General features: G+C 36.3%; 3 protein-coding genes across 4 annotated transcripts; 1 reads left to right on the top strand and 2 right to left on the bottom strand.

The window, feature by feature from the left end:
• Nucleotides 1–2,369: 2,369 nt before the first annotated feature.
• On the top strand, nucleotides 2,370–15,878 carry LOC131801861 (putative ATP-dependent RNA helicase TDRD12). Of its 2 annotated transcripts, XM_059120917.1 has the most exons (11): nucleotides 2,378–2,524; nucleotides 2,584–2,650; nucleotides 3,371–5,046; nucleotides 7,150–7,263; nucleotides 7,331–7,459; nucleotides 7,518–7,616; nucleotides 7,679–8,169; nucleotides 9,210–10,689; nucleotides 12,366–12,887; nucleotides 12,963–13,982; nucleotides 14,045–15,878. In XM_059120917.1, exons 3-11 carry the CDS (start codon nucleotides 3,415–3,417, stop codon nucleotides 15,746–15,748), a joined length of 7,191 nt encoding a protein of 2,396 aa, XP_058976900.1. In that variant the 5' UTR covers nucleotides 2,378–2,524; nucleotides 2,584–2,650; nucleotides 3,371–3,414; the 3' UTR covers nucleotides 15,749–15,878. The 2 variants fall into 2 exon arrangements, with proteins under 2 accessions (XP_058976899.1, XP_058976900.1); XM_059120916.1 differs by lacking the exon at nucleotides 2,584–2,650 and having other exon boundaries at nucleotides 2,370–2,524.
• Nucleotides 15,879–16,521: 643 nt separating this feature from the next.
• LOC131800529 (MAU2 chromatid cohesion factor homolog) lies at nucleotides 16,522–19,242 on the bottom strand. The gene is made up of 3 exons (XM_059120915.1): nucleotides 18,126–19,242; nucleotides 17,432–18,062; nucleotides 16,522–17,368 (listed from the first exon to the last, which is right to left on the bottom strand). Exons 1-3 carry the CDS (start codon nucleotides 18,922–18,924, stop codon nucleotides 16,621–16,623), a joined length of 2,178 nt encoding a protein of 725 aa, XP_058976898.1. The 5' UTR covers nucleotides 18,925–19,242; the 3' UTR covers nucleotides 16,522–16,620.
• A 4,251-nt stretch (nucleotides 19,243–23,493) lies between these two features.
• LOC131801860 (zinc finger protein 510-like) lies at nucleotides 23,494–25,487 on the bottom strand. The gene is made up of 3 exons (XM_059120914.1): nucleotides 24,221–25,487; nucleotides 23,714–24,161; nucleotides 23,494–23,646 (listed from the first exon to the last, which is right to left on the bottom strand). The coding sequence occupies exons 1-3, from the start codon at nucleotides 25,143–25,145 to the stop codon at nucleotides 23,550–23,552; spliced, it is 1,470 nt and encodes a 489-aa protein (XP_058976897.1). The 5' UTR covers nucleotides 25,146–25,487; the 3' UTR covers nucleotides 23,494–23,549.
• Between the last annotated feature and the right edge of the window lie 288 nt (nucleotides 25,488–25,775).

Here is a 25,775-nt window from a genome sequence, read left to right as displayed (position 1 = left end):
TATTGCAAAAAAAGTCTCATTCGGTGGAATTACTATAGAACGTGTCGTACAGTTATGTGTCATTGAACAGAGTTGCCGTCGCACCAAAAATTGTTTGTGGTCGAAACACCAAAATATTATCAGAAAACGTATTATTTAAGATGCCAATTTCTTTGATTATAGGTCAGTTAAATAACGAAGCGTAAGCTAGATCTAAAACAAACTTAAGTCATAGAAACCATGTCACGATACGATTTTTTTTATTATATTTCCGCGTTTAATTTTCTAGCTTAAAAAGAACAAATGTATAAGATAAATAGGACATCTTATTCCATATCACTTTAAAAAAAATTCTAAGGAAAAGTGATCATAGTGTTGTACTAAAGGTGGGAATACATAAACGGCTTATTTGGCTGGCTTCTTCGGAAATGAACAAAGGAGCCTAGGGAGCAAAATCGAACTAATTCAACCTCAAACACCTTTGTTTCTCTACGAAAAAGACAGCCGATGACTTAAGGCAGACAAACAATCGCTTTATGTATTCCCACCTTAATGTACATGGCACAATTACAGGAGAAAGAACAAGGGAACCGTCTAAATAAAATGGGTTTTCTGTATAAATGTTTCCACCGGGCTGATTCTGTCAGTTATTTTTATAGAATACATAAATCTAATTTAAATAAGTTCAGTTCTCTGATACAAGGTTAATTTCTGCCGCAATATTTTTATACCCTCAGCCATATGGCTGATACGGTCAAAGCGTGCCTGGTCGAAATAACGGTTTTAGACCTAAGTCTCTTTGGGCCAAATCCTTTTCAGGACATTTGGAGTCAATCTAGAGATGTCTGTCCGTCTGGCTGGTGCGCACGATAACTATCGAAGGGAATATCCGATTTGATCAAAACTTGGTACATCGTAATATTATTGTCAAACTTAAATCGAGTTCGGAGATGGGCAATATCGGTCGACTACTTCTGGTACCTCCCCCACAAAATGACAACATTTTCAAAGAAAATAATTTACTGCATAGAAAGGGAAAGGATAATCCGATTTTACTCCAACTTTGCAAGTCCTACTATTTCCATCAGTGCTAGGTCACGTGCAAATAATATCAGTTCACTTCATCAAGTACCTCCCCCATAGAGGGTCAAAATTTGGAATAATTATAACTCTTATAAAATGTAATGTAAGAGTGCGATTGTTTTCAAATTGCAAACATCACAATATTTTAATTCCTTCCTATTTGTCATTTATACTCCTTTTACGCATTTATATCCGTTTCGTTGGGAACGACTTTCATTTTGGTTTCCCACGCGCGCTTTCGTTCTATTCTGCAACAAAACAACTCAAGAAAAATAACAACCAACTCATCCCTCATCAAAGGGCTGTTCCAGAATCTGACATCATAAAGAGGAAAATCGGTTATCATACTAAAACTTTTAAATTCTTGCAGTTCTGGAAGAGACCATAACTTGAACTGGGCACATTAGTTGAACAGCAATTTGAGTACTCGGTTTTCACCTAATGTGGCGTTTCCTGCACTGCACTTGATTCGCTCTCTATTCGTTGTTTGATCCTTAACTATAAAAAAACTACTTAATTCTTCACACAAAATTTCCTGAGCGAACACTCATATTTTTACGTTGTTCAAATCAAATCACTCTCAGAACAACGAAAAAAATATGTCCCATCCCTAACAAATGAGAGCATTTATCGAAAAAATAAATTATGACATTTAAAAATTAAAAATAGAAAAATTTAATGAAATTTTAAAAATTTTTTGAGAAGACTGAAAATTATGAATGACAACTACAATGTTGAATGGCGTATGTACATTCAAACAAAAGTAAATTTTGTTTTCTCTCACATTCGAGGTACGCATTTGGTCCACGAGTTGAAATTCCCACCGAAAACTGCAAACAAAAGAGGCAATATTTTCAAAATATTTCCATCGGCAGAAAAAATGTTTGACAAATGTCTCTCCAGCAGAATTTAAAAATGGAAAAACACAAAAATATGTTCAAAATGTCAACATTTACATAAAAAGTTGAAAACGTGAATGAAAATTGTAAAATTATTGATATAAAACATTTTTGGGAGGAAAGCAATAATTTCTTCTATTCTTATTAGTGAGAATTTCATGTATTTTCGTATAAATTCCCATTAAAATCAAGAAACAAGGGAATTGTTTTACTATGAATTACGAATCGTGCTGTATGAACGGGTTAATTCGTGTACCTAATTCGAGAGCGAACAACGTTGTTCGGTTTCCAATGGAAACATGCTATAAGTCCATAGTCGATTTCGAGTTTCAAAACTTTGAGTACTAAAGGTCGATTATTCGATTAATCTGAAATCGACCTACCTATCTCTAACGCGTCCCTGCAAATCATCATCCCTATGTGCTGCTGGTGGGGATACGGGGATACTCACAGTGACAGTAAGGATAGTCAAACAGCAAGTGGCGGAGCAACTCAAGGAGGACCTGCCTAAAGAGTGGTTTTATAATGAAAATGCCTTTGAATATTCTCCAATAAGAAGAAAGGTAAACAAAAGATACATTTTAGTATATATATATTATAAAATGAACATATACCCCTACAGGCGATCTTTTACAAACCAAAGGTTTTTGGCGGTTGTGATTCGAGTTAGGTTACATTCCATGACCACGGTAATTTTCTTCTACCGGCTTTTTTTTTTTTGTTAAGAAAAACACCTATTGCTTCCAAATAGGTTATTTTGCCAGGATGCTGGAAATATAAATATCACGTGTGAAGTGTACAGTTATAATGTCAGTTGTGGCCCACTCAAGAAAAATCACAGGCTATAAACAAATAGCATAAGGTATATTGAACAATATTTCATCCCCAGAACGGCAAGGTGGATATAATCTAAGAGATTTTTTCGCTGGCTATAAACAAATAGCATAAGGTATATTGAACAATAGTTCATCTCCAGAACGGCAAGGTGGATATAATCTCTTCTCTTGGTGGATATATTCATTTTTCTTACATGTTTGGTTTCTTAGTATATAAGAAAGCGTTCCCAATGTTCAATGAATGCTGTCAATCATTCTTATATTAACAAAAATTGCAATACACCTTGTCTGGGAGAAGCCCAACTAAACATGACCATATCAAAAAAAAATATTGCTTTAGTTTTTCCAAATGTACATTTCCACGCTTCGTTTGCATGGGCATGCTATTTCAGATAGTACGTCCAAGCCGAGCCTCATTATAAAAACATACTATTTTTTTAATAAGGTAGGGAAAGAACATAATTTCGGAAACCTTGACAAAAAATAAGCTTAGGAAAACATTACCAAATTTCCCTAGGCTAGTCTTCAAACTATCCAAACCTGTTAAAAACTTATTTCATTTTTTCCAAGCAGCCTTCTCTTGGAAGTGAACCAATTCTAACACATCCCAATTGACAATGGACACGTTGAACATGGAAAATAGTGAACATACGGTTGCAGTGACACACTTTATAAATCCCCATCTTTTCTGGTATCGTAAAATTGGTGGTCCAGATGACAATTTTCACATACTCACATTACTGGAAGAGCGATTACAAACTCTGTACAGATGTAAACCGGCCATTGATCGGTGTCGCCTTGATGTGGGCGACATAGTTGCTGTTAATTTTGTAGTTTGGAATAAATACATTAGAGCTGAAATATTGCAAAAAGGAGAACTGCAACAGGAAGAGTACATTGTTTGGGCCATAGATTATGGCTTTCCATTACTAAGCAAAAGGGAGCATTTACGTTATCTGCCAGAAGCACTGGCCAATCGAATCGGTCACATATATCGTGGTGGCGTGGCCAACATTCAGCCAGCAGTTCTTGATTATGATCACATCGAAAGTAATCTGGTTATGGCAAAGCAGGATGAATGGTTGCAAAGATCCTGTGATATGTTTGAAAAACTGTTGTCCGATGCCTCATGTATTGTTTTTGTCGAAAAATTTCAGACGGCCAATGATCATCATTGGGGCGAATTAATTATCTCGAATCATAAGGGAAACAAATTTAATGCTCACACCTATTTACAAGCGGCCAAATTTGCCATTGATGTGGATCCACAATTGTTTCCTAAAATGTGTGTTAAGCTCAAAACGACCAGTATTGCACCTTGGCTTTCAAACAATCGTAACTCTAAATTTAAAATCAATTCCATAAAACATAACATGGCCGAACATAGTAATAAAATGAATTCGGCCATTATTGATGAATGTGCCAAACGTAAAGTCGAGGATTGGTGTGCCAGAAATGCCCTGGTTCAAGTGGCAAATGATGTGAGTTCCTCCACAGAACACTTGGAGTCATCGGGAGCTGAAAGTGGGCATGATCATAACATTGATGATATAACATTTGATGATTCCGTATCGGTGATACATGAAAAGAACAGAAAAGATGCAAAATATGCGGCCAAAATTGCCAATCATCATCATGAACACAAACGAAACAATACTGGCGACGAGCAAGCCATTAACTTTTTAGGCAAAGCGGGCAAACTTACCAAGCTGAAGCAGCAAAAATACTCCAAACATAATTTACCACCGCAAGCCGAATCCCAGGCATTTGCTATGAATATACGAGATCGTGATGAAATCGAATTTAATGAAACATTTAATTTGAAAGCTCCTAAACCCGCCGTTTCGGCTCCAACAATAATCTCCTCGGCATCAGGTTCCACAAATGCCTCTACTCGTATGCGTCGATTGGCTGATGTTCGCATGGAACAAGCACGCGAAGCCAAAAGACAACAACAGAAACATAAGCCAGTTGCATCCGATTTTGTAAATCAGAATCCTCCCAATTCTGTAGTATCAGGTGGCGTTAGCACTGATGATGGTGGTGATAGTGTGGTCTCAATACGTCAACAAAGACTTGTTGATTTACGTAAAAAATATTCTCAGCGGGAAGAAGAAACCAAATCGATATCTTTATGTGAGCAAAAGATTGCATCGTCCACTGCACCTGCACCTCCAGCGTCAAGTTCAGCATCTGGTGTTCGCACAATCAGTTCTCGGACACAGCGTTTACTTGGCATGCGCCAGAAGGTAAGGTTTAAATGATTTTAATGAGATATTCTAATGTACATATTCATGGAAATTCGATGAAACTTAATAAGGTCGCTTAATAGTGTCTATTTAATAAGGCGAACTCAGGCATTTCTTGCTGCCAAAAGTTTATCAAAAAAATGGAAAATATAACAAATCTGTTCATATGTTTTGACCCATGGCCGACATATTTTGCCCAAAAATGATACATTTAGTACAATTTAGACAGCATGGGAGCCTTACAGTCATTTCAATCACTACTTCAAAATTTGTCTGTCTGTCTGTCCGTCCGTACGTCTATCCATGTATTTTTGTAAACAAAGTACAGGTCGCATTTATTTGCACATCCAGATGAAATTTTGCACAAATCATTTGCTTCGCCCAAGAACGAACCCTATTGAAATTTAGATACAGCTCCCATATATATCTTCGTCCCATTTGACTTTTATTGTGCACCAAACGTGTAATATCAGCCCGAATAGTATGGAATTTTGCACATACAACCAAATTCGGCCTGAAAATAAGTATGCCAAATTTTATCAAAATCGGTTCAGATATAGCTATAGCTCCCATATATATTGTTTATCCGCAGCTGTAATATGCACTCTGTAACAACGATATTTGTGGAAATATATGAAATCCAGCACAGAAATACCTTTCCAAAATTTTATCGAGATCGGTTCAGATTTGTATATAGCTCCCACATATATCTTCGTCCGGTTTGCCTTTTATTGGCCACCAAACGTCTAATATTTGCCTAAATGGGATGGAATTTGGCACTTACGACCGAATTGAGTCTAGAAGCTAGTATGTCAAATTTGGTGAAGATCGGTTCAGATATAGCTATAGCTCCCATATATATTGTTCATCCGATTTATTATATTTGTTACCCACAGCCGTAATATGCACTCCGTAACAACAATATGTAGGGAAATATAACAAATACAGCTCAGAAATATCTTTGCCAAATTTTATCGAGATCGGTTCCGATTTGGATATAGCTCCCAAATATAACTTCGTCCGATTTACCAAACGTCTAATATTTGCCCAAATGGGATGGAATTTGGCACTTACGACCGAATTGAGTCTAGAATCTTGTATGTCAAATTTGGTGAAGATCGGTTCAGATATAGATACGTTATATTTTGTTACCCACAGCCGTAATATACACTCCGCAACAACAATATTTAGGGAAATATATCAAATACAGCTTATGCTAGGAACACAATTGGAGCGAACGACGAATTTCGCCCTACGCGGCGACAAAATGAGCCGCGAAAATTCGTCGTATGGAACACAATACCGACGAAATTATAAAACAGCTGATGAAGTTGTTTACTTTTTGCTCATTTGTTGACTACAATGAATTATACAAGAACACATAATTCTTTACGTTCTCTATTAAAATTTCACTTATGTCCATCTTCTCTATTATAAATTCACTGATATCCATCTTCACTCAGGCGCAAGTACAAAATAAATAAACAAATTAATTATGTTTTTTTTTTATACGAGTAACAGATAGTAGAGTGACCATAACAAATTTTAAAGTAAAAAGTAACTTTATTTACTAAAACACATAAAATTCGTACAAGTATGGCCACCTCGTACTGTTTTGTTCGCCGGTCGCCGGCGTATGAAATAGAAATAAAGCTAATTGAGTTCGCGGCGACCGACGAAATTTTCGCCGGTGCCGTGATTGTGTGCACTTCCATATACACATATGTGTTTTATTTTTGACGACGAACATACGCCGCGAAAAAATTCGTCGTTCGCTCCAATTGTGTTCCTAGCATTAGAAATGTCTTTGCCAAATTTTTACGAGATCATCTCAGATTTGGATATAGCTCCCATATATATCTTTATCCGATTTCAAGTTAATTTTGCACCAAATATTTAGTCCTTTGAACTTTAGATTATAATTATAGCGTGTATTATTGAATTCTCCCATAAAAACGTTTAATTGTTATGTGACTTTCTTTACTGGTTTTAAATTGTTTTGCTTGGCTATGGGTTTTTAAAAATGAAGTTCTCGTGAACTCTTATTCCTCTTAGTTTAGTTTGTAACATTTGTAAAGTATATTAATTTTCTTTACTTTTCAGTACCAGCTACATGATTCAACACATTCCATTGAAAGTCCGTCAACCATAAATAAATATGAACTACTTGAACAGTCTACAACCGGCATGGAGGATTCGAATTTAGACAAAACACAAGTAAGTTGACTTACAGACTTTAATTTAATATATAAACCTAATAAATGAATATCTATATCTTTGCAAGGACACCCAGGACTCTTCGGCAGGAAATATTTACAGTAAGCTATTTGGTGAAATGGAAGCTAAATTGCTACCATCATCAGTAAATACCACCACCGACAATTCCTTGATAGAGGCAATGACCAGTTGCAAGGTATGTTTTCCCATTTTCAATTGTTGATAATTATTTAGGCAATCTTTAAATATTTTAGCTTGAAGAACATGTTCCCAAAGATAAAGCCACTTTTGATATATTCAAAGCAATTGATTCTAAAACAAAACCAAAGACTTCCAGGATTAGTAGTGATAAGGTAAGTCTAATCATGAATTCATTTTTTTATGATTTTCTAAATGTTTTTAATTTTCCCCTTAGGAATCTCAAAGTGCCTATGATGGTTTGACCTTGGTCCCAGCCGGTTTTGATATAACCCGTTTACAGAAATATCGTGATGAGGAAAACCACTGGCACCGCAAGAAGAGTACACGTCATGAAACTATACCACATGACGATCAAACGGTATCATCCTCTGAAGAGTTTTTAATCCATAATGATTCTAGACTGGATCAAAGTGGTTCTTCATCCGATTTCTTTCAAATAAAACCACCAGCTGTAAAGCAAAACTCTACGCACAACTCGAAACGTTTAACACGTCCTGTAGCTGGTATACAGCGTAGAGAGAAGCCAAACGAAGGGCAAGAGAAGGCAAATATTCTAGATCAATCTATACCCAGCATTGTCGACACCGAGAATCTCATAAAACCTGTGAAATGTTCCCAGCAACTGGAATCAAAACCGAAAAGAAAGAACAGCTTTAATGGCACATATAATGCCTATGATTCCCTTCATGCCAGTGAAATATCGACGTAAGTCAAATCTTACTTCAAATCTTCATCTCAATTTCAAAGTATTGCATTTTCGTTTATTTAAAAGATAAGTGGATTTCTTGTGTTGAGATTTTTTTTTTGTTTTTAATTGAAACATTTATATTTTCGTTTGTATGGTATTGAATACCAAAGTTCCTTTTCTTTATTGCTTTTTATGAATAAATAATTAATTTCATAACGCTATCTATTGAATGTGCCTTTTATTTTAAATATGTTAATGAAGTGGCAGCCTGTCGCTGTGAAACTCAAAGCGAACGAACAATTTTTCGTTCTTTGTATTTTTATTCATTTTCTTTTTTTTACTTTTTTGCTTTTACAAAAGTTTGTTTTGGCCTGGGGGAATTTTTTATTAACAATTTACATCTTTAAAATAAAAGGTACTTGCCAAACTATTTTTAGAATTTCAATGGGTTTACCCCGAGCTCATTTTTCAATATTTGCCGAATGGAATATTGCGTTATGTCCAGCTTACTAGCCATTTTTCGGCCACTGCGACGCGGGTTTCGATCAAGTCGCTTCTTTACTTTTCAAACCATTTCTGCTGATGTTACAGTTTTCTTCCGTCCACTTCGTTGACGTTGGGCTACGCTACCAGTATCGTGGTAACGAGCGATGGTACGAGCCACAAAAGATTTATTCACATTTAAATTCTGGAGTGCTCTAACGATAGCCACTTGTGGTTTTCCAGCCAAATATAAAGAAATCACACTTGAATTCCATCACAAATAATTTTTTTTCTGGAAAATTCTCATCAGAATGATTTTGTACGCTTGTAAACAATATAATAAGCTATCACTGGAATACGAAAGTTACATTTAGAAGAATAGTGAAAAAATATTAAATTCATTTTTTAAATCCTTTTATTTCTTGTTCTCATTTTTTTGAATATGATTGCTTTACTAAGCCAACATTTTCCTTTTATTTATTAATTTATTTATTTATGTTTTTTTTTTTTTTTTTTGTTAAATTTTGTGATAAATTTAATTCTTTTGATTTTCCCATTTTACTTACAAAAACAGCTCTTCCACCACCAACTCCACGGTCAACAGTGAAAAGCATCTTAAACGTAAACTGCAACATCATCATCATCGCCAATTGAAATCACCCGAAACTCAAATTTCCAAAATCGATGAAATTTTGCAACAGCATTTCTTGGAGAAGGAACGTGGCAATACGAATATTCTAGATTTAAAGAATAGCATCACAAGTCCACAACGATCACAAATATCCTCCTCTGCGGCGTCTATGTCACATAGAGATAACATATATGAAAAACACTCAAACACCCACACGTCATCCTCGTCAAGCGAATCGTTCATGGATAAATTGAACCTCTCCAATTCCTCTCTGAAGAATAGCGAAAAAAATCTCTTGTCCATGGGAAAATCCCCGGAAAATAAACACATGAAGAACATATACAATTATAATACTCTATTGGAAGTAAAACGCACCGAACATTTGCCCATAATTGAAGGAGAAATTGCAATGCAAACCAAATTTATTGATCATTTGGTATTGGCCCATTCCAGTGTACCGTTGGAGCCAATAGAAAATGTGGCCGAAGCTCCGTTTTTATCTGAAATCTATGAAGAAATGAGAAATATGCGTGTCAACAAGGTCTATCGCATTCAAGTGTACTCCTGGTCCCATGTGCTGAGAGGTAATTCTTTGTTTGTGGTAAATCCAGCCCGAAGTGGCAAAACATGGTCATATCTGCCAGCATTGTGCAGTGTGGTAAGTGGTCGTTATCAAAGAATCAAGGATTCATACGGTCCTGTGGCCATTATTTTGGTGGCCTCCTCCAAACATGTGGAGTCTGTTAATGGCTATTGTCGACGTTTGATGAGTGGTCTAAAATCCGAAGCTCCCAGCTGTGTACCCTCCTATGGAATGCGAAATTTTATCGACACTAAAGTGCAACTGCTCAATGGCTGTGGCATTCTAATTGCCACACCTTCGTCACTTTTGCGTCTACTGCGGGACAACAGCAATGAACCACTGTTCGACAGTGAACGTTTAGAACACATTGTAATCGACGACATGGACATAATGTTATCACGTTCCCATGAAGATTTTGAATCGGCCGTTCGCATTGTCTTTAAATTATGTAGAAAATCCAAATATAAAACCCTGAGACCACAACTGATAGTTACCTCACGCGATTGGGATGGTGTAATGATACGTTTAATAAGAAAATCAAATCAACCTTTATTGCTGATCGGTGATTTCCTTGAGGCTGCTGTTTATGGTCGTGCCGGACTATCGGTTAAATTGAAATCTAGTCAAGAAAAGAATGACACAATTTTCCGTTTTATTAAGAAAACCACCGAAAGTCTGGAGGGAGATTTGGAACATGGCCGCATGCTAATCATGTGCAATAGCGACGAAGATGTGCAAACAGTTGTGCAATTTATAACAGAATGTGGTTACCCATGCCTGCCGTACTACAATCGTTCGACGGATAGTGAACAAGCCACCGTCGATGAATGGAAAAATAAGGTAATTTATAAAATTTTATTTTTTAATAGTCTGATTTAACAGAAATTCACCTAAAAAGTACCGATCTTTCATAGCAGATCATAACAAACTCAATTTCTTTTAAATACTGATATTTTAACAGAAAATCTACATATCCTATCCAACGATACCTTTTTTATACCCTCAGCCTTATGACTACAGAAGGTATATATCATTTGATACGATCAAAACGTGTCAAAAAAAAATAACGGTTTAAGACCCTAGGTCTCCTTGGTCGAAATCCGTTTCAAGAAATTTTTCTTCGTTTGTCTCTCTGTCCACTGCCTGTTGTGCACGATAACTCTCGATTGGAATATCCGATTTCGTTCAAACTAGGTACATCGTAATATTATTGTTGAACTCGAGTTCTAAGATGGACGTATTGGTCCACTCCTTCTGGCACTTTCCACACAAGAATTTCAAAATTATCCAATAAAATAATTTATGTCATGAAAATAGAAAAAATATCCGATTGTAGGCCAGCTTTGCAACTTCTAATATTTTTATCAGTGCAAGGTCAGGTGCGAGACGACACCTTCTAATACCTCCCCCACAAAGGTACTAAATATTGGAAAACCATAATGCCAATTCTTTTCAATCTCGCCTATTCCAATATTTTTATCAGCACTAGATCTGGGTTGAAGATAATATATTCCCTCTTGTACCTCCCCCACAACGGGGGGAGGCGAAATGAACATCCGATTCTTTTCAAACTTGGCACATCCTAATATTTTTACTAACACAAGATCTAGTGAGGAGATGGGATACATCAGTCCACTCCCACAACGGGTCAAATCTTTGAAAAACCAAAATGCTTATAAAATTCTAGAAAAAAATCAAATTCCAATTTTTTTTTTAAATCTCGCCCATTCCAATATTTTTACTAAACAAGATCTGGTGTGAAAATGGGATATACCGGCTCACACCCCACAAAGGGTCAACATTTTGAATAACCAAAAACTCATAGAAGGCAAAAAAAGCGAAACAAACATACGATTCTACATACGATTACACATCACTAAAACAAGATTTGATGTGAAGATTGGATATACCGGCTCGCTCCCTCTGGTACCTCCCCCACAAAGGTTCAACAATTTGAATAACCAAAGCGCTCATAAAACGCTCATAAGCATTCTATTCCATTAAAGTTTTGCACATCTATTTCTTTCTACCAAAACAAAATCTGATGTGACGATGAGATATATCAGCCTTCTCCTTCTGATACATTCCCCAGTAAGGCCCAAAATTTGGAATAACCAAAAAACTCATAGAAGGCGAAATAAGCATCCGATTATATTCAAATTTAACACATTCCAATATTTTTTCCAACACAAGATCTGGTGTGAATCTCCTCCAAAAAGGGTTTGAATAATCATGACGCTCATAAAAGGCGAAATGATTCTAATATTTGTACCAACACAAGATCTAGAAGGGAAATGTGTTATATCGGTCCTCTCCTACTGATATCTTCCCCAACAGGTCAACATTTTGAATAAATAAATGAAATATAATTCTCCAGGACATCTAAAAGAAAATTCACAGTTTTTCCAAGAAAATCTATACATCTTCCCTAACAAGATTTGCAGATCACAAAATCTACTATTATTTTCAGAAACAAATTTAATTATATTCTTCGCTTTATAATTCTTCTTTCACAGGTTTCTTCGCAAATCCTTGTCTGCACCGATGCTCGTTTTCCCGAGCTAAAAATTCAAAACGTCTACCATCTTATACATTATTCAATGCCCACATCTTGGACACAATTTACAACCAGATTCTCAGCTTTGGCACAGACCTACGATAATTTTGTATCGAAAAAATTCGAAGAGGCCCCTCTGCTAGCAACTGCCAGCAACACCACCAGATCATTGGACGTGTCAGCACATTCAATGATCTTACTTGACGAAGACAATAGCTTACAATTGCCGCGCTTGGTAGACTTTTTGCGTAAACACAATCAGGCGGTGCATTCAGATATTTTGGCTGTATCAAAACGAGTCCTCATCGAACGGGAAGAATCACGGCTTTGCAAGGGAATTTTGCTGTGTCCTCAACTGCTGGAATTTGGCGAATGTGATGACACACGCTGTGATAAACGTCATGAATTGACACGATTCGATGTGGTTGATGAGAGAGAAGATATACCAACTGAGGGAGAAATGAGGATACATATTTTAAAGGTAGGTATTTCAAACAAAACCGAGGGTCTCAATTGGTCATTTGAATAATATAAAATTTATTTTTTTCACACCGAGGTATTTTCCCCAACCCACTACGCCGCCCGCCTATTGCTGCACAAGCCTCCAAACTCCACAAAATGGCGAGAAATTCGCCGTTCTGGTGAAAATTTAACATTTTCCGTACAAATGGATCAGCATTATCGCAACGAGGAAAATCTTGCTCTACATTGGCCACCGCATATCAATGATTTGTGTATGTACAAATATGGTGACAACTTCCGTAGGGCTCTCATTCTGGAAGCCCCAGACTTGGTCGGGAGGAATGTGAACATAGTACAAGCTAATCTAAAAGTTACCCTAAAGCTAGTCGATGTTGGCATAGTCATAAATTCGGTCAAGTGCAGTGAACTTTTTATCTGCGACGATAAATTTAAGGAGTTTCCCCACCAAGCCATCGATATACGACTAATGAATGTTGTGCCATTCGATAATGAACGTACCTGGGATTCGAAGACAACAAAACAAGTACAAAATTGGATTATGGATGAAATCAAAGCGGATCATGTTGTCCAGGTGGGCGTTACATTTGCCCTGGCCCAAACAATATGGGTTAACAATTTGGTGGTAATGGAAAAACTATCTACCCTGGGCACTTATAGGCCTTACGTTAATTTGAAATTGTCGCTGATAAAGAGAAATTTTGCCCTGCCCAGCAAGGGTGAAAGGAAACATGTGCGTGATATTGCCCTGGAGTATGGCCTACTGAAGCCCAGCAGCAATGGTGTGAGTTGTGAGACATCCAATATTATTGACACATCTTTGGAGGACTATGAATCGTGTCAAAGTGATTTGATAAAGTTTTCCTCATCGAATGGTGATGCTTTAACAAATACCAGTATGGAGTCTTTTAAAAATAATTCGTTAGAGGTGTCGGAGAAGGGGGAGCAATCAGTACCTAAGGAAAAACAGAAACAAGACAAAAGTGCCTCTGAAAAGGAAATAAACCCATCGAAAGCAACCAAATCTAATGGTAATGAGGAAAATTGGGATGAATTACAATGTGATGATCCGGTTGAGGGTAAAGAAAGAGGAGAGGTAAATTTGATTGTTCTTTTATTTCTTTTCAAATGTAATTTAAGTTTATTGTTTTTGTTCAGATTTATTTGCCCCTAACAACGGCATCACCAGCTAGTGGAAAACCTGAAACCAAACAAGAATCATGGTCACAGTTGCCATTAAATGATTTAACCAAAGTCGAAATTGGAGATGAGGGTGAAAATGGCAATTGGGAAAATATTTTTCTTCAAATCATCGATAAGAAACACATGGCCATGTTTGATGATCTTGTCGAGCTAATCAACCGACATGTGTCAAACTTAAAAGCCCAAGCTGAGAAAGAGCCACCTAAACGAATTTATGATTTTGAGCCGCTTCATAATTGTATTGTCAAATACGATAATATGTATCTAAGAGCCAAGGTGCATGGTGTATTTGGCACCAGTGTTAAGAAACGTCTATACCGATTCTTCCTCTGTGACTATGCATGTTTTACCAATGCCAAATCAAATGAGTTGTACAATGATTTTCTCTATGAAACCACGGACGAAATTGTCAGCTTTATACCATATCAAGCGGTACATTGCACATTGGCTGGCATACAACTGGATCGTTTTGCCAAGAGGTATAAGGTGACGAAAGAATATCTATATGCCTGTGCAGTGGAGCAGAGAACAGCGGAGGAAAAAATGTCATTGAGTTTAAACAACCTGAACATTTATTCCTATAAAATACTCCTTTACGAATGTGAGAAATCAAGTGATTTTTCCAATGCTGAAATGTTTAATCGCACTCTTGTCGACAAGGGCATAACTTCGGTGGACGAGAATGACAAACATTATTTGAAATACAAATTATGTTTAGACGATGATGATGATAATGATGCCAATGGGGAAGAGATTAAAGCTCAACAAGTTAACACATCCCAGGCAAATACTTCAAGTAGCAGTGACATTAGTGAGGTCTATACATTTGAACAATTAATAGAATGTATTGAAAAATCCCATGAACTCGACAAATTGGATAATAATCTGTTGGATGAGGCCACCACCGCTCAAGTATTGGAAGAAATAAAAGAATGCACAATAGAAGAAGTGAAAGAAGAAGCAGACAAAAACAAAATATCATCCAAACAGGACAGCCCATTGACGACTAAGAAACCCCCTCAAATCCACAGCGAATTGGACGATGATGAGGAGGATCATTGTACCACAGAAGATGATTCGGATAACAAGAAATCATCAGCTTCCATTACCTCCTCAAATGATGATTCCTACATAAAAACCCCACCACCAATATTAAAAGCCTTATATAAACGTCCCATGACCACATGGTATGAAACAGATTGTTTAATTTTCATATCAATATATGCACCTGATATTGTAGATTATAATCTAGAAGTTACACAAAAAACCGTCTATTTGCATACGTCAATTCAAGGTGAAGAATATGTAGTCTTCCTACACCTGCTGGGATCCATTGATCCGCAACAGGTTTCTCATGAAATCAAAGGTTTAAATGTCATAATACGTTTGGTAAAAAACGTATTTGTACCATGGCCCCGCCTTCTACAGGAATCGACAAAATATTCCTGGTTGAAATTCAATTACAATGCAATAGCTTCCTCGGAATTGGAATACATTATGCCGCAGCAGCGTTTGCAAGCAATTCTAGAGAATACACCCAACATTGATGAATCGCGTATATACGATGAACTGGATTCGGACGACAGTGAAAAGGATCGATTTCAAACGTTTAATCCCATCGAAACTAACGCTGACGACTACGATCCCTTTTCAATATAAAATACTAATTTTATTAAAGAACCATTGTTTTAAGTTCCTTGTAAATGTAAAGAATATTATCTTACTTTTATGATATTTTAAAAAAGAATATGGATTATTTGTTTTTGTTTTTTATTGATTGATATTTTTTTAGAATAAAAATATTCATTTGAATTTTGTAACAAAAAAAATGCAGTTTTTGTAAGGTTTTGAAGATAGATGTACCCCAGTGATGGAAATTGAATGCGAAATAAGCATCCGATCAAAATATGGAAAAACCAAAAGCCAAAACATAAATGCGAGCACTCATTACGAACTTCAAATTTGAAACAATTCCGGTGAATAATGTCGATAAAATCATCAAAATACCGAATATCGGGAGGTACCGTTATATGGGAAGGACATCGCTAAATTGACATAGAATTTTATGCTGATCAAAAATATATATAATTTTTGGGGTCAAGAATTTATATTTCAAGGTGTTACAAATGGAATGACGAACTTAATATACCCTCCATACTATGTATGGTGGAAGGTATAAAAACGCTCATAAAAGGTGAAAAAGTCCCCGATTCCTTTCAAATTCTACACATCTCAATATTTCTGCCAAAACAAGATCTGGTGTGAATATGGGATTCATCGGCCCACTCCTTCTGGTACCTCAACCACAGGTAGACAACATTTTGAATAACCAAACGCTGATAAAAGGCAAATAGGCTTCCGGTTTGGATCAAAATTTACCCGCTTTTCATAACTCCCCAAAAGAAATAACTCCACTTTATTTGTGTAATTTTAAAAAAAGAGGAGTGTTTTTTTTATTAGAATCTAAACGAAAAAATAACCTGTATTTAAAAAGAAAATAAAACAGTTTAATCCTATGATGACTACATATCCTAATAGTATTGGCCATATTGTTGCGGTTGTAGCTGATGGACTTGTGGCCCCACTGCCTGTTGTATGTTATGGAAGTTTTGTGGAATTTGGTTCGATGTCGACGGAATGGGATGGGCTGCAGCAATGCTTGGAACAATTACTGATTGCATATGCGGTTGATGTAGTGGTGGCGCTGATGCTGGTTGTGGTACACTAGGCGTAGCTGCGTATTGTATAGCTGTTGATGTCGATGCAATGGGTAATTGCATATTTTGCGCTGGTGCTTGCTGTTGTTTTTGTATATTCATAGGCGGTTGTTGCACTGGCATTGTTGTTTTTGCATCCGCAGGTGGCAATGGCAATGCATTGGTAGGCATTTGTTGATCCTTTTCAGGTGCGGTAATGGCCAACATTGTATTGGGCGGACCATCCAACCAATCGATCAATGCATGATGTGGACTTTGAACACATCGCAATTGATCGGCAATAAGATTTTCTGAATATTTGACATGATTGGCATATGCCTCCTTTTCGTGTATGGCATCCTTTGACATTCGATGCAAATCTTTGAGTATGGCCGATCCCCATAGCTGGACGTGGATGTCGGGAATTTTTGAAGCCAACTGCATGGCCGGCGTAACCATGTTCATACTTTCTTTCGAATTGCCAATACTGAGAAAAACATGGGACAACAATACCAAAGAGCAGGACGTCAGACGATTTAAGTCTTCAGCATTTGCCATTTTTAATGTTTCACGTAGAAATCGCCTGTAAATAGAAAAAAAATCAAATGCCTCATTTAAACTCGATTAGAGAAAGCACTCCACTTACTTGGCCTCATGAAAACTGGCTTTGTGAAAAGCATGTAGACCCTGTACATAATAAAATCCTCCCATTAACGCCTGCGAGCTATACGTATGAGTATTTTCCGTTGAGACGGCATCTAATATCTGTTTCAAATCTTTGTCGCGCTTCGTTCGTAAATATATAATAGCCAAATTGAGATTTGCAAATAATTTCAAATCTCTCTCACTCGTTTCTGTTACACAGGTAAGAAATTGTCGCTCGGCATGTTCAAAGAAACTTGTGGACATGGCATAGAGACCCACCAGACAGTGCAGCTGGGCCGAATGTCTACGCATTAATTGACCTTTGGGACCGGAAGACATACACACGTCTCGGCATATGGCTATTTCGCGTATGGCCAACTCACGGTTTCCCATAACTAGTCGGCACATTACAATGTGTTCCAGCAAGATGACTTTGAAGACCGATAATATTGGTTTGTCGTCTTGGCTTTTTAGCTTTTCGATTTGTGTTAGTGCTTTTTCGGTGTACTTTTGGGCTTTATCCATGTAGCCGGCCATCATTGAGTGTGACACGGTTACCAAATAAACCAGAACGTAAAGCTGTTCCTTGGGCAGCCATACAAACATGTCCAAGGGATTTTGTCCGAAAATAACTAAAAAAATAATATTGAGGATTATTTGCTTTGAAAATTAAAAAGAGGTGCCATTTATCTTACCTTCATCTGCAGGCCAATTTGGCGCCATTATTGTTTGTATAGACATTTGTAATTGCTTTAAACTGGGCTTTACCGTCTTCACCTGACCCAGGGCCAAATAATAGCACACCTGTAGCACCAAAAAGAACACCTTCAAATACTCTTTCTGATGTGGATTCGCAATACTATTGTCAATTATGGCCCCAGCCGAATTGAGCAGTGCCAGTACATCGTTGGTTTTACGTTCTATCATTAGGATCATTGCTCGTGACAGCAGAAAGAGCACCTTTAAATATGTGGCACTTGACTCATCGGCTGATTCTGCACCAACCGCAAGCAGCTCTGAAGCTAGAGTGTATTCCTTGTCATTTGCATGTAGTTGGGACAATTGCAGCAGCAGTTTACAATGCCAATAGACATTGTTTTGTGACAATTCGATTGCCTTTCGCAGCATAGCCTTGGCCAGGGGAACCTGATCGATTTGTTTGTACAGTTCGGCCAGCATTGATGCGGTATCAAATTTAACATCGTCAAAATTTAATAATGACTCGGACAATTTCCACGCCTTTTCCAAGTGTTCCCGGGCCTTGTCGATGTTATGGGTGTACGTCATAAGTATCTGGCCCATTTGCAGATGGGTGCGTGCCTCTACTTTCGATGGTGGATTGAACGTAAACAAAGCTTGTAGACATTGTATACACCTCTTGATGTTCGGTGGCTGTGACGTGCGAAAATATTCCGCCAGGCCCAGTAATGAAATATAACAAGCGTCCTGTGATGTCGTTGCTGTCTGTGAAGTGCTAGCCGGTTGCAAGCTCATCTTATTTAACAAAATATCCTTAAATTTACGATTTGTGATCTCCTGATGTAAACAAGTTTTCTTTTGGCCTAGAGCTAGGGTTGTGTCGTTCCGGAACAAACTAGTTCAAGGGAACTATTCGGCTAGAGGAACTATCGGGACTAGGTACGGCTGTTTCTTTTATCTGGCGTCTTTAGTTCATTCAATTCTGTTGGGGTTTCTTGTGTTTTAGTTCCATTGCCTTATTTTTAAATTCTTATTCTGTTTCAGAACTGCAAAAGTGTACAACTTTTTACGAAGAAACCCGTCGACGAAATGTTTTTTACATATGTGGTGTGAAATTTTCTACATGTTGAAGTTACACATATCGTGTGATATATGGTCGTCATTTCAGTTGTGAAATTCATGAGTGATATTCATGACTTTTTCGATCACTGTGTGCCCTATTTTCATCGGAAAAATAGATGATCTGTTCCAGAAACTGCAAGAATCTATTAAATTTGCAATTTTTCGATATCATAAAGGAAGAATCGGTTAGCGTAGTAAAAATGTTTGCATTCCAGCAGTTCTGGAACAGTCCAATAATTTAATAAAAAAAAAAAAAAAAAAAAAAAAATATATATATATATATATATATATATATATATATATATATATATATATATATATATATATCTGTTTCAGAACTACAAAGAATGTTTACTACGATAACCGAGGCTCCGGATCTGGATACCAGAACCTTGGTTATCGTAGTAAACATGTAGTTCTGGAACAGATCTATTGTAATCAATGGGAATAAAAACAAGTATGAGTGATAAAAAAACACACGGATAATATGTGCTCGGTTTCAAAGAAAACCGAATTTTTTTTCGATATCAAGGAGGTAAAATTGTTTATTATAACAGTCTTGCAGTTGTCAAACGGACCAACAATTCATCTGCAAAGATGTAATGTGGCGTTTCCACTGCACTTGATTCGCTCTCTATTCGTTGTTCGACCCTTAACTATGAAAAAACTACCTAATTCTTCACACAAAATTTCCTGAGCGAACACTCATATTTGTAAGTTGTTCAAATCAAATCACTCTCAGAACAACGAAAAAATATGTCCCATCCCTAACAAATGAGGGCATTTATCGAAAAAATAGATTATGACATTTAACAATTAAAAATAGAAAAAATTGATGAAATTTAAAAATTTTTGGGAAGACTGAAAATTATGAATGAAAACTACAATGTTGAATGGCGTATGTACATTCAAACGAAAGGAAATTTTGTTTTCTCTCTCATTCGAGGTACGCATTTGGTCCACGAGTTAAATTTTCCACAGACAACTGCAAACAAAAGAGGCAATATTTTCAAAATGTTTCTATCGGCAGAAAAAATGTTTGACAAGTGTCTCTCCAGCAGAAATTAAAAATGGAAAAACACAAACATTTGTTCAAAATGTCAACATTTACACAAAAAGCTGAAAACTTGAATGAAAATTGTAAAATTAATGATATAATAAATCTTTGGGAGGAAAACAATAATTTCTTCTATTCATATTAGTGAGAATTTCATGTATTTTCGTATAAATTCCCATTAAAATCCACAAACAAAATTTTTGAAAAAAGGAATTACTTTACTATAAATTACGAATCGTGCCGTATGAACGGGTTAATTCGTGTACCTAATTCTGAGAGCGAACAACGTTGTTCGGTTTCCAATGGAAACATGCTATAAAAACATTCCGTCAACTGAGTATAGGTTTATATAAGTCGAGCTTTAAAATGCATAAAAAAAGAAGTTATCGATTATATGCAGTCATTATACCGCCAAAAAGGGCTGCTAAAGTAATATCAATTTACACCTTTCTTTTTAGTGCTTAAAAGGTATATTTCGTTTTTTATATTAAATTTGATGTTTTTGCAAAAAAATAAACTTTTGCTAAATATAGAAGGCTCAGCTTTAAATTTGCCCCTGGGTGACCATATTCAAATGTCCTACAACATTTTGAAAAAACAAGTAAAAATGTCAGGCCGAAAGCCTCCAACTCGAGGAAATATATGGGAACTAAATATTCGTGCCTTAAATACCTGAAAGGGGACGGTACCGATGTTTGTGGGCTGCATCAATATGAGAAACTACACATGCAATTTCCCGCTACAGTGGCACAGACCAACGAATATATAGACGAAGGAAAGCGCTCACCGCTTATCATCGAAAAAATGTGATCAGCAGATGTCCATTTCGTTTCAGAGTTATGAGTAAAAATATTGAAGTCACTCAATTCTAAAATGTTAAAAATATCAACATGTCGAGGATATGTGACACTTCAAAACTATTGCATAATAAGATTTAGGTGTACATGAACTGATGACAACGAAAAATACAGAAATTAACAAATGGAGTTTTTGAAAAACGGTGAAACAATTTGAAACAATAGCCTTCTATCTCAATTAGTTCGAAAGATAGCAATTTGTTCGAAATATAGCGTGATTACAACAAACAGGAGGACGGACAAATACACCTACAGACAGACAGATGAACGTATCTAAATCGACTTATAATTTTACACTTATTAATATTTATTTGGAGGGTATAAAAACTAAAAAGAACCACACTTATCCATCAATCAGTAGTGAAACGACAAAAGTGGCGCGGCACAGAATATATGATGATCAGATAAAAAAGGAATTTTGTATCTGTACTTGGACTGGCCTTAACCTGCAAATTCCAAAAATATATCTATAATCCCTCGAAGATATGTGTTAACCAACATTGACAGCTACTCCAAATAGAAGACCAATATTTAAAAGACAAGTTACAGGATGATCAAATATCTAAAATGGGATGTTTACGGATGTTCGCCCAGGAAGTTTTGCTTCGAATCCACTGCAATCAAAAACCATAATTTCAAAGCGAAAATGTATTTTTATTCCGGTCCCTTGGCAATAATAATGGAGAAAATAAAAAAATTAAAATTTTTCTCGTCGAAAAAAGTTTTTGACATAGACGATGATAAACACGGACCCTTTTTTCCAGTGTACCCGTTCGAGGTCAACTTTTGGCCAATGGCTTATTTTCCACGTTTCCAAATGTCGGAATCAACATCAATGCAAATGTTAAATATTCAAAAATGCACAAATAAATATTGTATCCGTTGAATCGCCGATGATGATGTTAGAAAAGGACCCAGGTGCACATATCAAATTTTTGGCGAAAGTCTCACTGGTTTTACATATTCCCGATTTCCGATTTTAGAAACCAACAGCAAAGCAAATTGTAAAATCTTCTCTCAATTTAATTTTACAACCAAACAGAAAAAAAATCAAAAATAAAAATTAGTCGCCGTTAAAAAAAATTGAAAATTGACATCGACGTTGATAAAAATTAAAAAAAAAAATGCCGGCTTTGTTGTTTATTTGAAATTTAAACATTTTTCAATTTCTTTAGATTTGAATCAGACCTATAATTTTCGATCTTTTATTGTGGTTTAAAAAAATCGTTTTTCGGGGATAAAAATACTATAGTACGACAAGCATTGGAAAGAAAACAATGAGAATTATGGAAAACATTTAAAACTGTCACTAACATCGCTGTTTGAAGAATGTCATATCGAAAGAGAAGAATGACAGAAATATATTTGAAAATTTTCAAAAAGGGGAACAATTGTGAAATTGAATTATAATATAATCCCATCATGTTTTTACAAGCGGAAACAGGTTAGAGCCGATTTAACGGTTCAGAGCAAATCCATGTAATGCATTTAATTTAACATGGGTATAAATAAATGTCCAATTTGAGAAAAAAATGAAAAAATTCCTTTGCGCCATCTATTTAGAACCAAAGAAAGTTTTTCAAACAAGATGTTGAATTGAAAGAGGCTTTTTGAGTTGTGAAACGTATTGTCCAGAAATATGAGAAAGTTTATGTTGAATAACGGCTGACATTGGTGAAAAAATTGGTTTGCTATTACGGCAACGTGCAGGAAGGACACCGATGCTGTTAAACCAAGCTAGGGATTGCAACTCAACTTTACTAAAAGATGTTGATTTTAAGCGAATTTCGTGAGGAATTGGAATTCTCAAAATATCTTCTCCAAGCTTGGCGAAAAAATACAGAATGTTGGTATGAAAGACTCTCTTATTATGCGTTCAAAATGTTTAAAATTTGACACCGATAATCAATATAATTGGAGAAACACGATTTAGTTATAGTTTCTGTATGTTTTCCTCTATTTGTTCTCCTGGGTGTCCTACAATATCAAGATAGCAAGGATGTCTTGCATCTACTGTAATGCTACTGTCAATTTCAATTTGACGTGTTGTGTTTTATTTCCCATTTTTAATGTAATTTGGGAATTTTGTCCTCACAATTGAAAAACTTAAGTTGTCCTACTTCAGAGAACGCCGTTGGTGCGAAAAGAAGCGGCTGCAAAACTCAAAACGGCCAAAATTAATTACTTCACTTGTCCTCATTTACTGGACCTTTGGGTTATCGAACAAAATTTTGTAATCACATCTAATTTGTACAAAGTACAACCAACTCTTGCGTTATCCTACATACCTAATGATATAAATTATTGAAGAACATTCGCATGATAGTATTTATGGATATGCCGTATTTATCTTAGGTAAATACGCAATGAACGTTTAAAAACATTTATTTTTCTATCGCTTTATTTTGATCTCTTTTCATTTTTAAATGTGAGACATCATCATAGGCCACTTTGTGTGCAGAAAAGAGATGATTTTTTAGTCTGAAATTAACAAGGCAAATATTTATAATTTATGGCAGGTACAAGACAAAAATTTTAAATAACTTACAGGTGTGGTTTCAGGAATGTCTTTTCACACATGTAACAACTATACCGATGACCAGAATGTACCTTGTACAAATGATCCTGTAAACGTTTACGTGTCTGGAATGCTTTCGAACAGGTGGAACATTCGAATTGTTTCTCGCCAGTGTGAATAAATGTATGATCGACTAGATGCTGTCGTTGTCGGAAGGCAGCTTTACAGTCTTCATACTCGCATACAAATGGTTTTTCATCGCGATGCATACGAGAATGTAGAATAAGCTGGGATCGTCGAGCAAATTTTTTATCACATTGCGGGCATTCGACTTTCTTGCCGAAATGTAATGTCTGGTGGGTGGTAAGAATATTTTTCTGCCGAAAACATTTTCCGCAAACCTCACACTTAAAGGGTTTTACATCACTGTGGATATTGTAGTGTGATTCAATATCATAGATGCGATCAAAGGCTCGATCTAAAAAGTAAAATAAGACAACATCAGTTCAGATTTAAATGTAATTCTCCCATACATACCACAGTGCTGACATTGATACGACTTTTTCACTTTTCCATTTTCATCTAGCACGGTTGTAACAACATAAGTATTAGTGGATGGGCCAGAATTTTGGGTATTGGAACGCATTTTTGGCTCAGAAGTTGTAGCATGCAACTCTTTGTTTAAGGTTTGTTGTATAAGTTTGTAAATATCTTCATCCTCATTCCCATTGTCGTCTCCATTGTCTTCCTGATAGACGTATGTATTATTTTCGTTCTCTACTTCTTTTGCCGTGCTTGATTCTGATTGCGAATCATCTTGCTCACCATCGTTTCCTTCATATTCAAAATTTATTATTTCTTGTTCATCGTTATATTTATCCTTGTTTTCCATCGGTAACGATGTATCATCATCCTCCTGTGACCACGTTTCTGTAACGTCCATATGTGCGTTGTATTCGTCTTCTTCTATAACATTATCCACTGAATTGTTTTCATGGTGATCGGTGCCTTCATTGGATTCCGTTGCATAACCATTTTCATTTATTGGTAATGTCAGTAGCAGCTCATCTTCTTCTTCCTGTTTGGGTTCCTGATTCAATTGCATATCTGCAGATTCCTTAGTTGACGATACTACTGCAACGTATACGTTGTTTCTGACATCTTTAGTCACACTCGGTAGGTTATTGCTCTCGAGAACTGGCTTTGGGTTATCACATTCTGTGGGGAATTGGGTCTTCCAATACTCATCGGCATCCTTGCACTGTTCATGGAAATCCTGAAATTCGGCTAATTTATTAAAGCATGCCGCACAGAGATTTGTTGGATCTGTGGACTTTTGTTTGCGAATAAGATTCTTCAATTGTAATTCTTGTTCCACATATTTCAGGATTGCCCGTGTCATTTTTATTGGTTCGTGACCAATACTTTGCAAGCAAATTCGGCAATTATTAAAAAGATCCATGCTGCTCTGGATTTATTTAAATAACCGCTGTTTTGTTATTTATTTCCTGATGTAATTTCGCCCACTTGTGCCTTGCAGGTTTACACGGCATCTACATTAGGGTTATGTAGGTCGAGTTCAGTTCTAGTCGACGGCTAGTGAATAATCGATGTATGTGCAGTCGGCACCGTAAGCGGTATGCTATGTTCCCACGACATCTGCTGATCAGATTTTTTTTCGATGATAAGCGGTGAGCGCTTTCCTTCGTGTATATATTCGTTAGTCTGTGCCACTGTAACGGGAAATTGCATATGTAGTTTCTCATATTGATGCAGTCCACAAATATCGGTACCGTCCCCTTTAAGGTATTTAAGGCACGAATATTTAGTTCCCATATATTTCCTCGAGTTGGAGGCTTTCGGCCTGACATTTTTACTTGTTTTTTCAAAATGTTGTAGGACATTTGAATATGGTCACCCAGGGGCAAATTTAAAGCTGAGCCTTCTATATTTAGCAAAAGTTTATTTTTTTGCAAAAATATCAAATTTAATATAAAAAACGAAATATACCTTTTAAGCACTAAAAAGAAAGGTGTAAATTGATATTACTTTAGCAGCCCTTTTTGGCGGTATAATGACTGCATATAATCGA

The sequence above is a fragment of the Musca domestica genome, unplaced genomic scaffold (genome assembly GCF_030504385.1).
Source record: "Musca domestica strain aabys unplaced genomic scaffold, Musca_domestica.polishedcontigs.V.1.1 18, whole genome shotgun sequence".
NCBI lineage: Eukaryota > Metazoa > Arthropoda > Insecta > Diptera > Muscidae > Musca > Musca domestica.
The sequence above is the reverse complement of the archived record's forward strand: the minus strand, read 5'-3'. Positions and strand labels throughout refer to the sequence as shown.

What these genes read in the sequence shown, in the direction of transcription:
- LOC131801861 (XM_059120916.1), top strand. Translation starts at nt 3,415, where the DNA reads ATGGACACGTTGAACATGGAAAATAGTGAACATACGGTTGCAGTGACA. An exon ending in TACTTGGCATGCGCCAGAAG is followed by an intron (nt 5,047 to 7,149) that starts GTAAGGTTTAAA and finishes TTTACTTTTCAG; the next exon opens with TACCAGCTACATGATTCAAC. An exon ending in TCGATGAATGGAAAAATAAG is followed by an intron (nt 10,690 to 12,365) that starts GTAATTTATAAA and finishes CTTCTTTCACAG; the next exon opens with GTTTCTTCGCAAATCCTTGT.
- LOC131800529 (XM_059120915.1), bottom strand. Translation starts at nt 18,924, where the DNA reads ATGAGCTTGCAACCGGCTAGCACTTCACAGACAGCAACGACATCACAG. An exon ending in AAATTGGCCTGCAGATGAAG is followed by an intron (nt 18,063 to 18,125) that starts GTAAGATAAATG and finishes TTATTTTTTTAG; the next exon opens with TTATTTTCGGACAAAATCCC. An exon ending in GCCAGTTTTCATGAGGCCAA is followed by an intron (nt 17,369 to 17,431) that starts GTAAGTGGAGTG and finishes TTCTATTTACAG; the next exon opens with GCGATTTCTACGTGAAACAT.
- LOC131801860 (XM_059120914.1), bottom strand. Translation starts at nt 25,145, where the DNA reads ATGGATCTTTTTAATAATTGCCGAATTTGCTTGCAAAGTATTGGTCAC. An exon ending in GTATCAATGTCAGCACTGTG is followed by an intron (nt 24,162 to 24,220) that starts GTATGTATGGGA and finishes TTTACTTTTTAG; the next exon opens with ATCGAGCCTTTGATCGCATC. An exon ending in ACATTCCTGAAACCACACCT is followed by an intron (nt 23,647 to 23,713) that starts GTAAGTTATTTA and finishes TGTTAATTTCAG; the next exon opens with ACTAAAAAATCATCTCTTTT.